At 40.8% G+C, this 20,277-nt stretch overlaps 1 protein-coding gene across 6 annotated transcripts in view; it reads left to right on the top strand.

The window, feature by feature from the left end:
- The first annotated feature begins 608 nt into the window (after positions 1 to 608).
- The window catches only part of CA8 (carbonic anhydrase 8), a 69,285-nt gene continuing 49,616 nt past the window's right edge, over positions 609 to 20,277 (top strand). Inside the window, exons 1-3 of one of the 6 annotated variants that reach the window (XM_053250602.1) lie at positions 609 to 792; positions 3,077 to 3,268; positions 10,792 to 10,916. In XM_053250602.1, the coding sequence (XP_053106577.1) occupies positions 714 to 792; positions 3,077 to 3,268; positions 10,792 to 10,916 (396 nt within the window). In that variant the 5' untranslated portion in view covers positions 609 to 713. The remainder of the gene's footprint in view (positions 793 to 3,076; positions 3,269 to 10,791; positions 10,917 to 20,277) is intronic. The other 5 variants (XR_008307274.1, XM_053250601.1, XM_053250600.1 and 2 more) reach the window with 5 other exon arrangements.

Raw genomic sequence — 20,277 nt, 5'->3', positions numbered from 1 at the left:
CCTATCTCTCTAACAATAACACTTAGGGGTGTGTGTGTGTGTGTGTGTGTGCACACACACACACACACACACACACACACACACACACATATTTAAATGTTACAGTTATGGAACAGAAAACTTCAGTCCCTGGCTTACATCCAAATTAAGTTACTCATAAGCAGTCTTATTGAAATTAATGAGACAAGTTTACTTATATTAATTTCAATAGCAATACACATGTGCATGTGCAGATACATGCAGAGAGATCCACATGAATGCACAATTCAGCAATGATCTGTTTTTAAAAAATCAGTTCTCTTTTACAGGACTCAAGACATACAGATCTCACCATTTTTAGCTACTTTCCCCTACAGCATTTGTCTTTCATTGCAGCCTAGTGGTCTGTCCAGATTGTCTGGATCAGTTTCTTTTCTCAGTTCTTCTCTCCTTGTGCCTTATTTCACTCTGCCTAATAATATCAACCCATTTCAGCCTGTGCTTATCTAGAAACATCTAAGAGAGTGACAGGACCTCAGAAATATCTGACCTGCTTGACTCTGCTTTGTCACACAGTTACTAGCCAGCCGTTCCGCAAAGCAAGCCTCTCTCTCTCTCTCTCACGCACACACGCAGGCACACATGCTGTCTGAGGAGAACAGACTTCCGTAAGGCAGCCTCACAGAGGGACCCAGAACATTCAAAGGGACAGAGGAGTTGGGAAGTGCTTACTAATGGCTGACAAGAGCTATATTGAGGAATCTGAGTCCTTCCCTGAAAAAGGGGAGACTGTGGAATGGGGCTATGAAGAAGGTAAGGAGAACGGGGTTTAAGGCTATGAGTTGTGAAATGGGCTTTAGGAGGGAGACTGTTCAATGTGTGAGAGGAAGAAAGCGATGTGGAATGTAAAGGACTAATTTACTCATGTCATCAATACATTTTGATCAGACAGTCTGGGTGTCAGGTGTCATTTTGCCATACACTTTCATTTTCAAGAAGCAAAACACTTTCTGGGGAAAAAAAATACTATTAACATGCCACTGAATCTGAAAGTGACTTTCAGTAACATGCCACTGAATCTGAAAGTGATTTCCCCATATTTTAATATAGTTTTATAAAATATGGGATGGAAGCTACTTATAAAACTATGGAACTCTTGTTTTCACAATACGCCTCTCGCCTTCTTAGAGCAAGGTTGCAATGCAAACAGTAGCTTTCCACAATAAATTACACATTCCCTTGCTGTGTTTGAAACTCAAACATTGTAGCTCTGAGAACCAGACAGAGCTCCTAATGTACACAGAAAAGATGAACGGCTTGTAGTCCTTTTTTTGTCTTGCGAGCACAGGCAAGTCAAAGGGATTTCTAAACGCCTTTTATTTTTGATCATCCAGGCTGTATTTAATAACACAGGTAAAGAAATGTGTGTGATTAGAGTTCATTGTGTTAACTTTGAGATGACAGCATCATATAAACAACAGTTGTAGCTGCAAATGTAGATGGTTATAGTACATAGTGATTTTGGGACAGAGGGCTAAGAAAAGAAAATTGCCAGGTAGCTGTGTTGGCGCATTAGGGTGGTTTGGTGGTGGTGGTGGGAATCCAAAAGTAATAGTGGAGAATACCATTATTAGAGGTGCAAAGATCACTTCTCCTCTGGCGAATGCTAAGCAAAAAATGCAGGCTGAGGGGTGGGGAGAGAAAGAGAGAGAGATGGTGCTTGGACACAGTGAGAAATTCCCAGCCTACAGTTTGTAAAATGGAGTGAAGAAGGTGATTGTGTGTAGACCTGATATGATGGAGATACATGAATGTATAACCATCATCTTTACACTTGGGAGCTGTGAGGGGCAGGGTGGGGTGGGGCAGGTCCCGATAAAAATTGTTTGGGAAAGAGGTGGCTTAACTCTTTCATTCTGCACTCCTTTCTCACTGAAAATCACCCTCTTCCAAAGCAGCTGTTTATCCCAACTGGAAAAATATGTGTGTGCATGCATGTTTTTCCAATCTGGACAAGCAGCAACAGATGGGGAGAAAATTTTCAGTAGGGAAATTAGTGTTAAGAATGAATCATGTCCACCATTTAATCCCATCTACCATGTTGCAGTACCAGTCTGGATTGGGACTCCTCACAGCTGCTATTTGTAAAAGTAAAGATGACACACATACACACATTTTCTTTGTCATGTCTAGTTTGGCCCTTAATTAGATTAAGCTGCTAGGTGCCAAAAAAAAAAAAAAAAAAGATTTTAGGGACAAGTGTAGTCTAGTCTTTCTCCCTTGCCCAACCTTTTGCTTAACATTCAACCTGAAGAAGAATTCTGGTGAACTAGAAAGATTGTTCACTTTTTAATGACATTTCACTACGTCTTGATAAGGTCTAAGGGAAGGTTTTTTGGTTTTTTTTTTAAAAGAGGAGTTTTGCTTCAATAATTAGGGTTTCAAGACAACATATTTGTGTTTGGAAATGAATTTTCATGGAAGAGGTTTTTCATTTCTCTTTGGCATACAGAATTGCTTTAATGCTTAAAGAGATCTAGAATTCTTTTATCAAATGTATACCTTTTCTTAAAAGGCTCTCTAGCATTTAACATCTAATCTGGTCCTACTCTGTGCTTTGGACATGTTAGAATGACCAGGATGACATGGGCTAATCTGTTAGCCCAGGAGAGGAGAGCTGGCCTTGTGGTAGCAAGCATGACTTGTCCCCTTAGCTAAGCAGGGTCTACCCTGGTTGCATATGAATGGGAGACTAGAAGTGTGAGTGCTAGAAGACATTCCCTTCAGGGGATGGAACCGCTCTGGGAAGAGCAGAAGGTTCTAAGTTCCCTCCCTGGCATCTCCAAGATAGGGCTGAGAGAAGATTCCTGCCTGCAACCTTGGAGAAGCTGCTGCCAGTCTGTGAAGACAGTACTGAGCTAGATAGACCAATGGTCTGACTCAGTATATGGCAGCTTCCTATGTTCCTATGTTTAGGTGTTCAAGAAACTTGCATTTGTACAAGGAATTGACTAAATTTCCTTAGGCCACTTCCAGCCCATGATTTTCCTATAATATTTCATTTCAACCTAATACATTTTGATTTTTTTTTCCCCAGGAGTTGAGTGGGGGTTAGTCTTTCCTGACGCTAATGGTGAATATCAGTCTCCTATTAACTTGAATTCAAGAGAAGCCAAATTTGATCCCTTGCTCCTGGAAGTACGTTTATCACCAAATTATGTTGTGTGTCGTGACTGTGAAGTCATCAATGATGGTCACTCAGTCCAAATCATCTTAAAGTCTAAATCAGGTATGTTTTCCCATTATTTGCTGGTTTTCATAGGATATGCCCACACAGAACTCCTGTAAGCAGCATCAGCAGAGTAATAAATTAAGAATCCTTACAGCACCCTGTAAGATCTCTGTGTTAAACACTCAAGCTGAGAGCAAATGGCTTGCCTATGGCTTTAATGGCCAATGTGATATTTGAACAAGAACTCTCTGGCTTTTAGCTCACATATTTAGTCTCTACAGTATAGTAGCTATCACTAAATTTAATGTTAGTTCCTCATTATGCAAAACAGACATCCTTGGTTCAGTCCTTTGAGCTTTCTGGGAGAATTATCTCAGAGAAATCTTGGACTGCAGATGCTTGTTTGTAGTGTCGGAATGGTCAGGTGCAAGCTATCACTGGTGAGAAGAGGTTTCCAAGTGTTATGCTCATGTCTGGCCCTTCATGCATCACAAAGATTTGTTTCTTCAGTCACTATCTGACTGCTTTTTCTGCTTTCAGTGCATGAATTAGAGAAATATAATGCTATAATTGGCCAGCAACCAATGGAATTATTATAAATTCATGACAGTAACAGAAACAGCCTTGAAGAGGATGCGCTAAGTTTATGTTGTTGTTGCCACCATCCTCTCTCCTGCTTTCATGTGTCCAATCCATTCCCAAATAGCATACAGCTGCCTCTGTAATGCTGGCCTCTGGGGATCCATAACTTACTTCTGTATGATGTTATATGACACCAATGCTCAGAAGTAGTAATAGCTACAATTTTTCATGTTTAACCTACTTTTGGCTATCTTTCAATGCCAAAAATAGCAGCTGGAGCCCAACAACGAAACATGTCATCTATATAGTCAGCTAGTCAGTAGGAACCATTCAGAAATAATCATTTGTTAGTGGACCCTGTACTGGGAACTTGTATGTCTGAGTTCTTTGCTCCAGGGGTGCTAATTCCAGAAAACAAAATATTTGGACCATGATTTCAGTCTAGATTGGGGCTCACCGTGGCTGTTGATAATTTGGAGAGAGGTGCAGGGAGTGGGGCATGAATCCTAAGCATAGGATTCAAAACGCCTTTAATGTCATGACATTTTCCAGAAGTGCAAAGAGAAGACACATGAGTTGTGATTCCTCTTCCTCATTTCCAGGTCATATCCAAAGAGGGAGGGGCATATGCCCTGCTGATGCAAGTGGGCATCTCTGCCCAGGAGATGTTCCCCCTATTAGATATGACCCAGGAGCACCAGGAGCAGGGGTGTAGTGGAGGGGGGACATACAGGCAGCCAGGGACAGAGCACCAGTACTTCTCTGCTTCACTAGCTTTTGGGGTGGGCATGGCCATGGGGACTGTCATGGAGAGCACCTGCTCTTCTGAATTTGCAACTACATCAGTGACCAGGAGAGGAAGCATAACGTGCACATGCTTCCACTCCCTCTACATCTGGAGAATGCCTGAAGTGGTCCTTAGTATTATTAAGGAAATGAGGAGTGGGCATTACTAACATTTCAGAAGTGAGCATTACTAACAGTTCCACTATTCTATTCCAAGGGTGTCTGTGAAATAAATTAAAGTCTCAGGGCCAAACAATGTGTACAATGAAGTTCATATCTGGAACTGATATGTTTGGTCTCTTCCCTCCCATGCCTCCCACTAAATAAGGCCTGCATAAAGTGTACTTTGGCCCTCAGACACATTCGATAATCAAAATTTCCATATGACACTGACTACCATTACTGCTGCTGACTACCCTTAATGCTAACGACCACTACTACTCTTACCTCGACAGAGTATGAATAGAAATAGTATGAATAGTATGAAAAGATATAGGCATGGAGTTATAAAAAATTTCACTCTAAATAATCTTTTCATAGCAAAGACAGATGCATAATATAGTGGTGGATGGCACTGTGCACATTCTGTAGAAAAAAGACACTACACTGGAAGAGCAGCCTTATTAGTTTGTTGTAGCAAAGAAAATGAAGAGTCCCTGTGCACTTTAAAGATTCTCTGATTTATTGCAGCATGAGTATTTGATGAATCCTGGTTATTAAACCTCATGCAGCAATAAACTAGGTAATCTTTAAGGTGCTAAAGAACTCTTGGATATGCAATTTGACATTTTTCACTGAACTATCAAAGATATAAAGAACAAAAATGACTGCCTGCCTCAAGGACAACACTTTCCCCTATAAATCTATGGTGGACTGGTATTTCGCCTCACACAGTGAAAGATCTCCTTAGTAGGAAGCAATAAAGACCACAAACCTCAGTGCTTTTTATCCAAATGTTCAAATATGTTCTCCACCAAACAAATTAAATTATTAATATTAATAAAGACTGAATAAGTGAAGCTCTTAAAGATGGCAGTGGGGGGAATCATACATTACTTACACATACATAAAATGTGATGCTTTGTTTCTTTCTCCTTTTCCTTTAACCTTTTGCCATCGCCCTTGGGGACATCAATATATACACTGATAATTCCTGTAACTTTCTTGAAAACTTTGGTTGAGTTACAGCATCAGTTTAAAGTAAAACATAGAAGAAACACAAAAATAAGCAACATGAGTTTTATTGACCTTCCCGATCCTTTCCTTTGTCCATGGAAATCAGGACAACACATGCCCCCCATTTTATCCTCACAACAACCTTGTGAGGTAAATTAAGAGGTAGTGAACCAAGGTCCAATGTCATCCAGTGCATTTTAACTAAAATGTTATATTTAAAAAAAATTCCATATCACAAAGCTTAAAATTCTAAGCATCCTCAACTGCCCCGCAGACCATAAGGAAAAACATGGTAACAGCTCACCCCACCCTTCTGCTTCTCATTTAGTGGAGTTGTGCCATAGATACCCGAGCAAAACCATAGGGCTCTATCAGTCATGGCTTATCCCTAATGAGTTTACTGGCATACAATTGAATCCTGCCTCTAGAGAAAGTCTGAGGGTTGCCCTTCACCCACTCTGCCCTCTCATAGGTAGAGCAGAAGTCCTTTAACCAATTATCTGCAGGCAGAGCATCATGTTTACCTCCCCTTTTCTCATCTCCATCCAGCATATCTCATGCTAATCTGTGTCAGCTGGATCTAGGTCACTGTTGCATTCTTACATGTGAAAAGCACCTGTTGTCCATTTGGTTGTATTTAGATTGTATTCCTGGCACTATTCTGAACTTCTGACTATACTTAGCGCATCGACATGATCTTTGGCTGTTATATAGATGTGGCCTATAGATCTGGGCTAAAGAAGAAACTGTTGCTCACTTTGAGTATTCTTTTTGAGTAATCCTTTTCTATGTGAACCACTTTGAGAACTTTGGTTGAAGAGCGGTATATAAATATTTGTCGTCATCGTAGTAGTAGTGGTATTCTAGTTTGTGTAGAAATTTCAGAGGAGTATATTTGGCTTCTATGTACATTTGGATAGCCTAGATTTTTAAAGTCTTAGTGAATGTATACAATGAAAACTAGGCTGTAGAATGATAACATTTTTTCTACCGTTTCATAGAAAAACTCTTTAGATTATTGAGGATTCATGCATATCCATCCAGCCATCCAGAATTTTCAGACATTATGGGCATACTTCAGCAGAGTGCAAGCAGTATCTCTGTACAGAGGATCCCTATAGAGCTTGACAGATCCCTGTTCTTTCCTCCACAATGTGAGTGCACATGGGCAGTGCACTTCAAGGAATTAGATGTCAATGTGTGCCCCACCCCATATTCCCATACAGCTGTTTCTCTCTATGTCATGCAAATTATTCATGCACAAGTAATTTGCATGGCACATGGAAGGACTGGATGGGGGAAATAGACTCCTAGGACTCCTCTGTGCCTGAGCACTGCACTCATACTCGTTTGGACTGGGCCAACATAATGCTAAGAAAGAAGAACTAAGGATAGGTCACTGTACCCTTTGCTTGGCATTAGTTCAGAAGTATTCATTTATATAATTTTACATGTGGGGATTGTTTAATTTTAATAAGGCTTTTATTCTTGTTCCTAGTGCCAATGGGTACTTTTACACATGCTCTTCTCTGCTTGGCATGGTGCTGCATGTGAAGCTGTATGCCACATCTACTTTTACATTTACAGACTGTTCCCACAAAACATTGTCCATCCCTGCTAACTTGGCAAAGAGGCACCTTTTACCATGGTGATTCTCTTTATTTAGCAGAGGGAGAGTAACTGGCCCTATCCACCCCCAGCACAGTACTTCCAGTGACTGTTGCTGGTGTCTATCTTATGTTTCTTTCTAGATTGTGAGCCCTTTGGGGACAGGGATCCATCTTATTTATTTATTATTTCTCTCTGTAAACCTCCCTGAGCCATTTTTGGAAGGGCAGTATAGAAATTGAATTAATAATAATAATAATAATAATAATAATAATAATGCCATATTGTTATGATAAATGATGGGCTAATGCCAAACAGGGAAGAGAGCATGAAGAAGAAACTGATAATAAAGAGCATGAGGAGTCCAAAGCAGAGTTGCAAACACATGGAGAATTAAAGGATGAGGAAAGACAACAGTGCAGTGAATGGTGTGATAGTGGTAGGCTCAAAAAGCAAAGGACTACCAATGAAGTTGTATATGAAATGGAAGTCAATGCCAGGCTGATCACAAGATTGCACTCATGTATTCTTTTATAGGGGAGATTTAGATAAATATGGGATGAAATATGCTGTCTCTGTCTTTAAATCCCACTGGCTCTGTCTGTTATGGTGGCAGAAGGAGCAGCAGCAGCATGTGTTAAATAACAGTACCTCTGATTCTGAACTGTTATATTTGTTTATTCCTGAGCTGAGTATTAACTGTTGTTTTCTGTAATTTGTTTTCCTTGGTACATTTCTGCAAAAATTAAAAATAAAAAGCAAAGTTGGGGTGGGGTGGGGGGGGGAGAAAGAGAATGCACACAGGACACAAGGGAGGTTCTGTAAATTAACCTCTCTAGAGGCACAGCTTGTAGAGACTTGGAAGGGTTGAATTACAGCTTTTTCTCAGTACTTATGAATAATTTATGAGCCACATATTAGAAGCCGTAGCTCAGTGCCAGAGCACATGCTTTGCCTGTGGAAGGTCCCAGATTCAATCCCAGACATTTCTGGTTTAAAGGTGCCGCAGATAGCAGGGCTGGGAGACACCTGAAACCAATGGGTGTTTGGAGAGGGGTGGGCGGGCAAGGGGGAACAGTTGTCCTTCCCCCTGGATTGAGCCAGTTCCCATTGACTATCCAATGGGGCATAGTCCCAGGGTGGGGGTATTGGACTGCTGGCTTTTTACCCCCCTCTCCCCGCCCCCAGAAAATGTCCTGTTGATGCTCCTGCTGTCACCAAGACAGTCATTTCCTGCTGTCACTAAGACAATCACTGCCAGGCAGATATTAATGAGATGAATGGACCAATAGTCTGACTCAATGGGCTCTTGCAGATGCATCATGGGGCCACGGAAGCTTCTGACCAAGATTCCTAAAAAAAGCAGAGAATTCCCTCTGCAGACACTCAACAGCAGCATAGTATGCTTTGCCTGCTGGTGGTTTCTTTGGCCCCTCGCTCTGCCATTTATTCACCCAATCCATGGCTATTTCTTGGCTGCTCTGTGCTGTACTTTTTGCAACAAGCTGAGAATAAACCACCAGGGTTGGGTCAAATGCAACACGATGGCGAATTTAACCACAGTAAGGCAAACAAGACCGGTACGAACTTTGGTTCCAAAGCTTGGCTTGTTTGACCAAATTGAATTATGGTTGAATTAGTGGGGTGGATTTGGATGGCAGAACAAACACAGAATGCTCTAATTCAACCGAGCTTCTGCATTGCATCTGAAAGTGCCCAATATAAGGTCGATCCATATGTTAGCCACATATTATAGGACAAGGTAGCACTGCACAAAAACACTTACTGTAGAAAGCTTGTGCATATTCCCACTGAAATATCTGGAAAAAAAACCCTCCATTGTTGATTTATCTATTGTTAAATTTCTATACCGCCTTTCATTAAAACAATCTCAAGGCAGTTCACACAAAAGTTAAAACAAGTGTATAAAAATACACAGTTAAAATATTAAACTAGAATATAAAAATACAGATCTGATTAAAATAATTTAAAAAAACAAGCACAATATAACCATACAAAACAGCAGCAATAGAAACAATCATATAAAAGCCTGGGTAAAAAGCCAAGATTTTGCAAGCTTTCTAAAAACTGTGATGGAGACTGAGGAGCGGTTGGCCACTGGGAGGGCATTCCAGAGTCTGGGGGCAACAACTGAGAAGGCCCTGTCCCACGTGCACAACAGCTGAGCTTCCCTCATTGTCGACACCTGCAGCAGAGCCCCCACCCCCCCGCCAGATGATCTCATCAAGCAGGCAGCAACACTTGGGAGCAGGCAGTCCCTCAGGTATCCAGAGCCCAAACCATTAAAGGCTTTAAAGGCCAAAACAGGCACTTTGATCTTTTTAAAGGCTGACATCAGGTAGGGGGAGAGGGGCAGGGAAATGAAAAGGGGGTTGAGGCCAACCAGAATGAGAATTACATTGTTTTTTTGCCACTGCTGATGTAAATCTATTATATTTCTATTAGTCCCGCCCCTGGCACATATCTTATAATAATCTATTAGTCCCACCCCCGGTGTGTCACTCCCCCCGTGCTCTTCTTGCTTATAATATGGCGTTCATCTGAAGAAGCAAATGCTGTAAATGTGGTGGCAGATGTTTCCATGGTTGGCAGGCTGGAATGCCCCACCCTGGCATCCTGGAAATGCCTTGCCATCACACTCAAGTAAATGCAACAACTATGAAGAGCATTTGGGGAGGTGAGGTTTCCTGCTGCATCAGCGTTGGGGGCAGGACTTCTGGATGCGCTCTGTACTCATGTACATCATCCCCTTTTAAAATAGTTTGAACAGGGCCATTATATTGCTTGCTTTGAATCTTAAGCATACATATTATGAGCTCAAAGAACATAAGGTCATTCAATACCTAAAAGTCATGCCAGGTGGTATGTGACAATGACAAAATTACTTGTAGCAAAGTATTGGCAACTGAGATATCAAAGTTTGTTTATAGTTTTCTTTTTTATATTTTCAGCTTATGCACAAAAAACATCAGTATACAGAACATGCAGAACTTCATCAGCTAATAAAGACACAGGCTATGTACAATTCCACACCTAAGAGCGATAAGCATACAACAACATTCATCTTTTGTTATGACAAGCTGTTCTCCCTTGTAAATAGACAAAGGCAGCAGGACATCATTTGTACAAGCAACCTTAGAGAGAAGATCTCAGTTACAGAGTTGTTTTTAAAAAGCCAATAATGCAACTCTAACCATATTTATGCAGAAGTAAGTCACACTGAGGTCTACAGAGTTAATTCACTATACTAAATGTGCACAGGATTTGTGAGTGAAGTTGGATGGTTGCGATTTTGGCCTCCTCACTCTGCTTCTTCTACTTTATAAGCACAATTTTGTTTCCATTGAAAAGAGTCCAGAAAATTGTTCTCTGTGAAGTCACTGGCTGCAATTTGTGCTCTTTTGCAGTGTTAGTAGGAGGGCCATTACCTCGGGGGCATGAATTTGAACTGCATGATGTTCGATTCCACTGGGGTAGAGAAAATCAGCGTGGCTCTGAACACACCGTTAATTTTAAAGCTTTTCCCATGGAGGTAAGAGTGGTCTTATCCTATATTGGCTGTATTTATGCTCAAAACATTAAATCATTGCCTAAAAATATGTTAGTTTCATTTTAACCCAGCACCTTATTGATTTATAGTAAAATTTAAAGAATGTCATTTGAAGTAGGCTTTCGGAATGTAAATGGTCATGTATGGAATTGTGCCTCTGGTGCAAATTCTACTACATGATTAATTGGTCATAAAGTTGACTTACTGTACTATTAACTTCTGCGTTAATAATATTCTTAACATGATGTGCTATGTTAGAATTTCCCATGTCACCTTGACTAGCAGCTAGAACAAACACTAGCATACTTTGCTTGCTCTTTTGTAATTAATAAGTGTAAATGGAGGCAAAAATAATCAATGTGTTTGTACATAAAATTCAGTATTTTAAGTGAACATAGCACTGAGGTTAACTTCAGTTTCTAGGTGGTTTCTAGGTTTTAATGGAACACAACTTTTGAAAATGGGGTGCCTGTTTCACTGCCTAAATGTGAAACAATGTGTGATCTTGCAACTCAGTGCATGCAACTAGGATGCTGATCGGTATTATTAAAGTATTTCCTAATGCTATGCGTTAATCTTTTGTATTATAAAAGTTCTTTCAGTGCATATTTGTTTAGCTTTAAATATTTTCATGCTAGTTATCTTAATCCCTTTAGAAGCATGAAAACAAATTTCCTTCCCATTTTAATTCTTTCTGGGATTAGTTATTAAGCACTGAGCTGTTGTGATAAAGACTTGTTCTCAGGACTGTGCCAAAGGAATTTTCACCTCACTTCAGAAACACAGAATTAGTTTTGCACCATCTCTAAAAAAGCAGCGCTGAAAATCGGCAAAAAAGTTGATTTAAAAAAAAATTGAAATATTGATTCCTTTAGAATCTTAGGAATTACCCCGTTATATGGCCTTCCTTCCACAAAAGTGGTGGTGGTGGTGGGGGAACCCTGGGCATTAGTACTGAAACAGAAAAATAATTCTCTGCATAGGGATAAGTTTAAAATGAAACTATTGTTCTGGAATGAAGAAAGTGATGCAGGGTTTTAAGGGTGCTTCCAGACTAGGGGGTTACTCAGAAATTGCAACTTTCCCTTTATTTGCTTTTAATGGGACATTTACATGATGTTAGCTTACATGTCCCTCAGGATAATACAGGCACTGCAGAACTGCCCATGCAGCCATGAAGCTCTAACACATGTGGCAATGGTGCTGTGAAAGAGGGCAGTACCAGAACTACTGACTTCACTTGCACAGTCACACACTACTTCCATTGGGAGTAGCAGTAGATACAGAGAGCAACATGAGACTGTGCAAGAAGTCAGTAGTTCTGGTACTGTCCTCCATTGCCATGTTTTAGAGTCCTGCAGTGGCATGTAGTTCTGAAATGCCCATGTAACACTTCAGGACATCACACCATTGCCATCCAGCTGTTCCCTCATGTTTCTTTTAAGGAGCATAGAAAATTTGACTTTTTAAAAAAAGGAACATTAACAGCAGCACTATCCTGTCCAGTGTAGAAAAAGAGCTATCAAGGGTTTCCAGGGCTCCTCGTTAAAATTAAAATTGTTAAAATTAACACTTCCCTTTTGCAGGTTCGGCTGTTTCCTTCTTCAGTGTGGCTGGGGAATTTGTGCTGAGTAGCTTCAGTTTTGCCCCTTGAATTCCCCTCTGAATTGTTCTAATATAAAAGGTAAAGTGTGCCGTCGAGTCAGTGTTGACTCCTGGCGACTGTAGAGCCCTGTAGTTGTCTTTGGTAGAATACAGGAGGGGTTTACCATTGCCTTCTTCCGTGCAGTATGAGATGATGGCCTTTCAGCATCTTCCTATATCTCTGCTGCCCGATATAGGTGTTTCCCATAGTCTGGGAAACATACCAGCAGAGATTCCAACTGGCAACATCTTGCTAATCAAGTCATTACCCTGTTGCAATTGTTTATTTTCCTGTGGTAGGGAAACCTTTGGTTACACATTATTTATATCCCATCTTTCAACTTTTTTTTAACCAGGGTGGCTTAAAGGTAAAGTGTGCCGTCAAGTCTATTTCGACTCCTGGCGCCCACATCGCCCTGTGGTTTTCTTTGGTAGAATATAGTAGGGGTTTACCATTGCCGTATCAGATTATTGCTGTATGAGATGATGCCGCGCAGTATGAGATGTTGCCTTTCAGCATCTTCCTATATCGCTGCTGTACCAGTGGGGATTCGAATCGGCAATCTTCTGCTTTTTAGTCAAGTATTTCCCCTCTGCGTCACTTAAGGTGACCAGGGTGGCTTACAACAAGTTGAAAAACCCGAAACCAATCACAATACAACCAGCACTGCAAATGATTTTTGCTGAACAGAATTTGCTTTAGAGTAAGTGGTGGCTGACATGTTGAGGAATTTATGCAACTGAAGTTATTAGGAAAAGTTAGTCATGAGCTATGTAGTCAGATGTCAGCTATTATCTTGGCTATAGGGACCAGTATTACTGGATAATAAAATGTTATACTATGACTGCATTCTCATGACCATGTTAACCCTGGTTAAATGGGGTTGCTTAACATCCCCCAGTGGTGATTCCTATCCCCAGCTGTGCAAATGACAGCCTATGTAGCCTGGGATGAGGTGAACATAAAGAGAGAGAGAGAGATAGAGAGAGAGATAAGCAGTCTGAGCTGGGCGGGAAGGGTGAACAAGCTACATAGCTGTGGCTTGTTTTCTTCCCTCCCAGATCATTTGCAGTGGCTGCTCTCGTTGCTGGACCTGCTTGGGTTTAGGCCATGTAAATGCATTTTTATGTACTATTATACTATAGTTACTATAAATGTACTATTATCCTATAGTTGGAGAAAATAAACGTATAACATCCATATACAATGGCATGCCCATAAAGTTAGAAGAAGAGTTATTTCACATGATAAAACTAGAATGTGTACCACATATACTTCTTGTGCATCCACAGTGTAATGAGAAATGAAAACATGTCTTTTAAAAATATGCGATGAATATGCATAACTCACCTTTGGTACACATAGTCCAGAAAAGGCATATTTTTGCCTCACCTGTTAAAGGCCTATACTGACATATACATGACATATTTATTTATTTATTTATTCATTCATTCATTCGATTTACACGCAGCAGTGTACTTACTAATTTTATAACACATGAGACAGCCATGAGATCTTTTGTGTGTCCCTTGGTTGGTTCTGATGTCTTATGTAATCATGGTTAAAACTTGATTCTGCATGAGTTCCTCCAACTTTGGGAAGGCATGTTCCCCACTACCCTGCCCACACTTGAGTCAAATAAATCGACGTCTGATATAGATAGAAACAAACTGAGAGTTGTCAATCAGGTCATCTGATCTGACCAGTCTTGGTGTATTCTAACCAACTTCTGTAAAATAAACCAACATATGAACCCAAGGTTTAAAGTGTATTTCATATTTTCATTTATTTTAGGGAAGCTGGTTGGAATAAACCAAGATCAATTGGTTCAGGCATCATGTCCAATTAGGGCTTGTTTCTAACCTAAACTGGAAGTAGAATTATCTGGAGGCTTGTAGGTGTGCTGGGAACAGCCCTTTCCTAAGACAAGCTGAAGCATATATTTGCAACATATGCCATATGTTGCAAATTACTAGGCTGCCAGCATGGCAACAAAATTTGCCTTCCCACTGTAGCAGCTCACTGGGACTGACCTGAACCTTATGAACTTTGCAAGGAGCACCTGTCCTCACAAAAGAAGAAGTATTGTTGGGGCGTTAGCAGGATGGAGGGGGCACCAGAGGCGGCACCAGAGGCGCCGACATGCACCCTAGTGGCTCACTCATTTCCCCCTTCCTGGGGGATAGCCGTGTGGGCACCTGAACTGCGGTGGAGGCCTCTGGTGCTGGGACAGGGACAGGAGGAGGAAGCATGGTAGGCTTCACCACTCTCACAAGACCTGGAGACAGGAGTTTCATGAAATCCCAGCTTTTGCAAGAACTGCTTGGGCTGCACGCAACTATATGAAGGAGCTCTGACCAATAATTTGGGTCAGACTGGTGAGCAACGCCCTAAGAGTTGGGGACAACCAGGCAAGTGGGGACCTGGAGAAAGGGATAAGATGTGGTCAGGGGCATATCTAGGGGAGAGGGGCCCCGTTCACCCCTCTCCCCAGCGGCCCCTTGGAGTGAGGGAGATAATGAAGAAAATAGGGAGGGATGGAGCTGGGGGGCCCCTCAGAAATTCACTCACTAGCTATGGCCGTGGATGTGGTGCAACCTCCCCTCTCCAGCCACGAAGCTTCTGATGCCATTTTTCATAGCTCTCACTGAGCTGATGAGCAGCAGCTGGGGCAAGAGGAGGAGACAGAGCACGCGCATGAGGAGAGAAGGAGGTGGCTCTTAGCAATTTTTCCTTATCCCTGCTGCTCCCCATGTACTTTCAGAGCTTGCAAAGGTTAGTTTTGAAAGGGGCCTGGCACCTACCAGGGAGGTAGGCAAGGCAGCATTCTGCACCTAGCCTCAGGCACTGTAAAACCTTGGGCCACCCCTGGTGTGAATTCCTAAAACTTGAGTAAGTCACCCAAAACTAACCTTGAATCGTGCTTCTGTGTGACATTTGAACGTGCCCTCTCATTTAGTAAATGCTTCCCTCACAAAACTGTGAGCCCCAAAGCTCAGAGCTAGGATGAACAGTAAACTGTGTTTTAGTACGGCATATCGTTACAATAGAGATTTATTCTTGCCTTAAACCTTGAATGTCTTTCTGAGACCGATAATAAGTAATCTGGATAAAATTTCAAAGAGAAGGCTAACCATGTGGTACCAAAAGAGATTTAACTAAATCTATGAACAGCTTTAAAATGAGAACTACAGGCTTTAGCTGCTGAATTGTGTAAATGGGTATCTAAATCTGCAGAAGCCCTTGGAACAATTGAGGGGAAGATAAGCGACATAAGGTACCAGCTTTGCATATTCACCCTGATTTTTTCCCCGTTGATCAAGTTTGTGACAAATGTAATGCATGCAAAACGTATAAAATATATCATTGTAGAAATATGTTGAAGCACATAATTTCTGAGAACATTATTTTTCAAAACTTGAAAGAGCCAAGTTCAATCTTTTTTCTTTCCAGTTTTTAATGGGAGTTAAACAGCATCCTGTATCTTTAAGTGAGACAATATATTATATTCTTCCTGCACATCTGGGAAACCTGTACTCAAGGTTAGGACACTTTGGTTCATGGTTTTGCTGATTAGCTTACAAGAGAGTTCCCAGCATGACCTCTGGAACTGACACACTTGAAAAAAATGACTGTGTTATCCTGACATTATAGCTGATCATGTGATTCAAAAGTCAAGTTCTTTTTTTGTTTGTTAACCTAATATTCAGTAAAGACTTCACAAAAAACTTCAGTGGGTGAATTAAAAAAAAATTATTAGCTTAGGATGGTTTGAAAAACTGGGTTTATATTTCCTGCAGTCAGCTCATTCTTGTTGCAGATCAATTACTTATCCTCTATAAGTAATTGAACAAAAAAACCAACTTGAACTGAGAAACAAGAGTTTGATATTTATTACTAACTAAAACATAGGAAGAAAACAATAAACAGACTAGCAGTCTCTTATGCAGAGAGAGGGAGAACCACTCAGTTTGAATTCAAGGTAACAAGTGAAGAGAAGACAAACAACACAGTGACTCAGCCCCCAAGTCAATACATAGATACATTCAAATAGAGAAGCATGCCCCATACAAATAACAGAGACAATGTCTATGACAAAATTCCAACATTCTCCTTCTCATTATCTTGTTCTTGAATTCCGAGTTCCATGGTTTGTTTTATGATGTAATGCAATCTTTTCCTTTCCCGATTGCAGCAATTTATGTATCTCTGAATCTGCAATGTGTTCAGTTTTGTGCCAGTCTGTAGGTTCTAGCATTTTCTTTTAGTTGTGATCCCTTTATTAACTCTGCTTGAGAGTCTCAGTTCTTGTTCCATCTCAATTTCCCTTTCTTAATTGGACCTCTTTATTATATCAAAGACTATTATTACTTGTTTATTTTGTTACTGTGGTTGCTGTTTAGCCTCTTCACTTATTGGAAAATCCAGGTCACAGTCAGACATCACATTGGCATTTGACTTTTGCCTCTCATCAAAATATGCACAGTTTAACAGTCTCTGTGATAGGATCTGTAGGTTCTACAGAAGTATTCTGTAGGTTTTGCTATTCAATGCATAATCTATGGATATTCCTTCTTTGCTTCTGTAATCTAATTTTCTTCTTAGTTCTTTAGGTATATATGCATATGCTTTGCACCCAAATACTTTAATATGCTCCAAGCTAGGGTTTCTCCCAGTTCAAAGGTGTAATTCCTTTAGTTTTAGTTGGAAGTCTGTTCTGCAAATAAGTTGCAGTCATTACAGCTTCTCCCCAGTAGTTGTTTTCCAGATCTGAGTCAAGAAGCATACTTCTAGACATTTCAAAGTTGTGTTCTTTCTCTCTGCCCCCCACATTCCCATTTTGCTCTGGAGTATAAGCTGTTCTCTCATGTTTAATTTCTTGTTCTTTTAAGTATTGTTTAGTGTCCTTTGCATTATATCTCCCACCATTATCAGTGTGCATGCATGGTGGCCTTCTGCATGCTGGCACCGCATGGAGGCATCTTGGGGAGAGCGCTTCCAGTGTGCGCTGACAGCTAGGTGTTTCTCTGCCACAACAGTAGAATTCAGGGTCAACCAGTGGAACTGATCAGGGGTTCAGGACAAAAAAAAGGTTCATATTGCTAACCTCAGGGATTTATTGATGTAGTGATGCTCACTAACTTAGATGGCTTTTAAAAGTATGGAAGTTATTTATGGAAGATAGGTTTATTAGTAATTAATTAATTGACTAATTATATTTATTTATTTAGCTATGAGAGCTGAAAACAGAACTTCTGTATTCCAAAGCAGTATACCCCAGCTGCCAGATGGATAACATGGAATGGCCATCTTTATCAGGCTCTGATTCCTGGGGCATCTGGCTGGCAGTGGAATAAAAGAAAGCAGCAGGTTGAAACTTGCCTAGGGTGCTTCACAGTCTTGGCCAGCTTTGATAGGCAAAGAAGCTTGAGGACTGCTGTTTACATGATTATAACATTAATCATGTTATAATCATGTGCTTAGAGCAGCCGTTGCTGTTACATGAGAAATAAACCACTCATTAAATAATTGTATTTAGCTGTTCTAACAAAATATTATATGCATTCAGTGTTTTCTCCCTTAGCAAATAGAACTTATTGGTAGGTCTGTTTGCTTTATAAAATTGAAGTCTTATCCTTAACCTTCCTGTGCAGAGCAAAAAGGAACAACCGCGAAAGTAACAAATAGCATCTTCTGACAAGTACAAAGGAAAGGCATCAGAGCTCAGCAATTACATTATTATCCATTGATAAGGTCTCTGAGAATCGGGTTTGTTTTGTCAGGTTTTATTTGATACTAGTGGCATATTCACAGGGCCTGAAATTGATTTTGGTTTCAAGTAATTCAACAATGGGAATACTGAATGCTACAGCTAATTAACTAAGAACAATATGTATTACTTGCAGATAAAACAGCTGTTTTATCTGTCTTTGCACTGATTCAAGGAGTGGCTTTTGGACATGTTCACACCTGCCTTTTCCCTGAGAAAAGTGGATACCTTAATGCTCCACTTTTGAATTTGGTGGCAGCCCATTTATGAACCAGAGTAGATAAAAGAATGTATTTGGTGGATCTTGTGTCCGCATAAGCTGCCTATGAGATTGCTGGTTTTATTCAGGATGCTAAAGCCCTTATAGCCTATTCTCTCTCTCTCTCTCTCTCTCTCTCTCTCTCTCTCTCTCTCTCTCTCTCTCTCTCTCTCTCTATATATATATATATATATATATGCAGTGTACACAATTCGAGTTACAACATAAAAAAAGATAAACAGTTAAACCATGTTCACAGAATAAAACAAAAACAGTTCAGAGAGTAAAACTATTTCACAGAATAAAATGATTGAAACTTCAAAACAGTTTTAATTTTAATTAACATGTGTGTCTTAAGGTCTTTAAGAAAGCAATCAGAGATGAAGAAGCTCTTATTTTGACAGGGAATACATTCCAAAGTCCTGGGGCGGCCACAGAGAAGGCCCAGCCCTGAGTTGCTACCCAACGAGCCGTTGGAAACCGTAACCGGTCCTCCCCAGATGATCTTAATAGGCGGCAGTGTTCATGACAAAGAAAGTGCTCTCTTAAGTACCCTGGACCTCGGCCATATAGGGCTTTATAGGTAATGACCACCACTTTGTATTTTGCTTGAAAACATATCGGCAGCCAGTGCAATTCTTTGAATCAGTATTATATGGTCCCTTTGGACTGGCCTAGAGACCAACCTGGCAGCCACATTCTGTACTAGTTGTAGTTTCCAGACTACATACAAAGGCAGCCTCATGCAGAGTGCATTACAGTAGTCAAGCCTGGTGGTTACCAGCATAGGCACTACTGTTTTAAGGTCATTTACCTCCAGAAATAGGCATAGTGGACGTATCAGCTGAAGCTGATAAAAAGCACTCCTGGCCACTGCTTCAACCTGAGAAACCAGTTTGGTCCAAATATGAAAGATTTTGTACTTGCAGATTTTGTACTTAATATTATTAAGTACAAAATATGAGAGATTTTGTACTTAATATTATTTGACTGATAATATTAACTGGAGTGGTCCTGCTGCAGGTTCCAAGAACAACTGGTAAAAGCTGCAGGTGTACAGGAACAGATTTTTGGGAAAGGTAAGGGGGCAATAAAGGGGAATTGTCAAAAATTGTGTGCCCCTCTCTTGAATGATTGTAAGATAATGGGTGCAGAACATGGAATTTGTATGCTGGAAATATGATGGTATTTCCACCATATGCTGGAAATTGCAGAAATTCAGCCCAGGTGATCTGAGGAACCAGTAGGGCAGGAATCCGCAAACTTGAGTCCCCAGATGTTGTTGGACTACTGATCCCATAATCCTCCACCTTTGGCCATTGTGGCTGGGGATTATGGGAGTTGTAGTCCAACAACATCTGGGGTATACCCATGTTTGAGTGCCCCTGCAGTAGGGGTTTGACTAGCACATACAACAGCTGCTTTGGACTCAGTTCCTCAAGCTGAAAAACTTCATTCTATAGAGCCAACTGCATAGCTTCAACTCACCTTGCCATACTTGTCTGGCCCTGAATGTGCCTTTTGGCTCTGTCTACCCAAACTGGCACTTGGCTCCAGCATATTTCAACCACATCTGCTGTGTCTGGCCACTTTGACCCTTGTTTTCTTGCTCCACAATCTAAGGCACCAGCTGCAGCCTAGCTTGGAGCCACACCAGAGCCTGACACTT

Source organism: Hemicordylus capensis, chromosome 4, assembly GCF_027244095.1.
Source record: "Hemicordylus capensis ecotype Gifberg chromosome 4, rHemCap1.1.pri, whole genome shotgun sequence".
Classification (NCBI taxonomy): domain Eukaryota; kingdom Metazoa; phylum Chordata; class Lepidosauria; order Squamata; family Cordylidae; genus Hemicordylus; species Hemicordylus capensis.
Note: the sequence above shows the minus strand (reverse complement) of the source record. Positions and strands in the feature narration are given on the sequence as shown.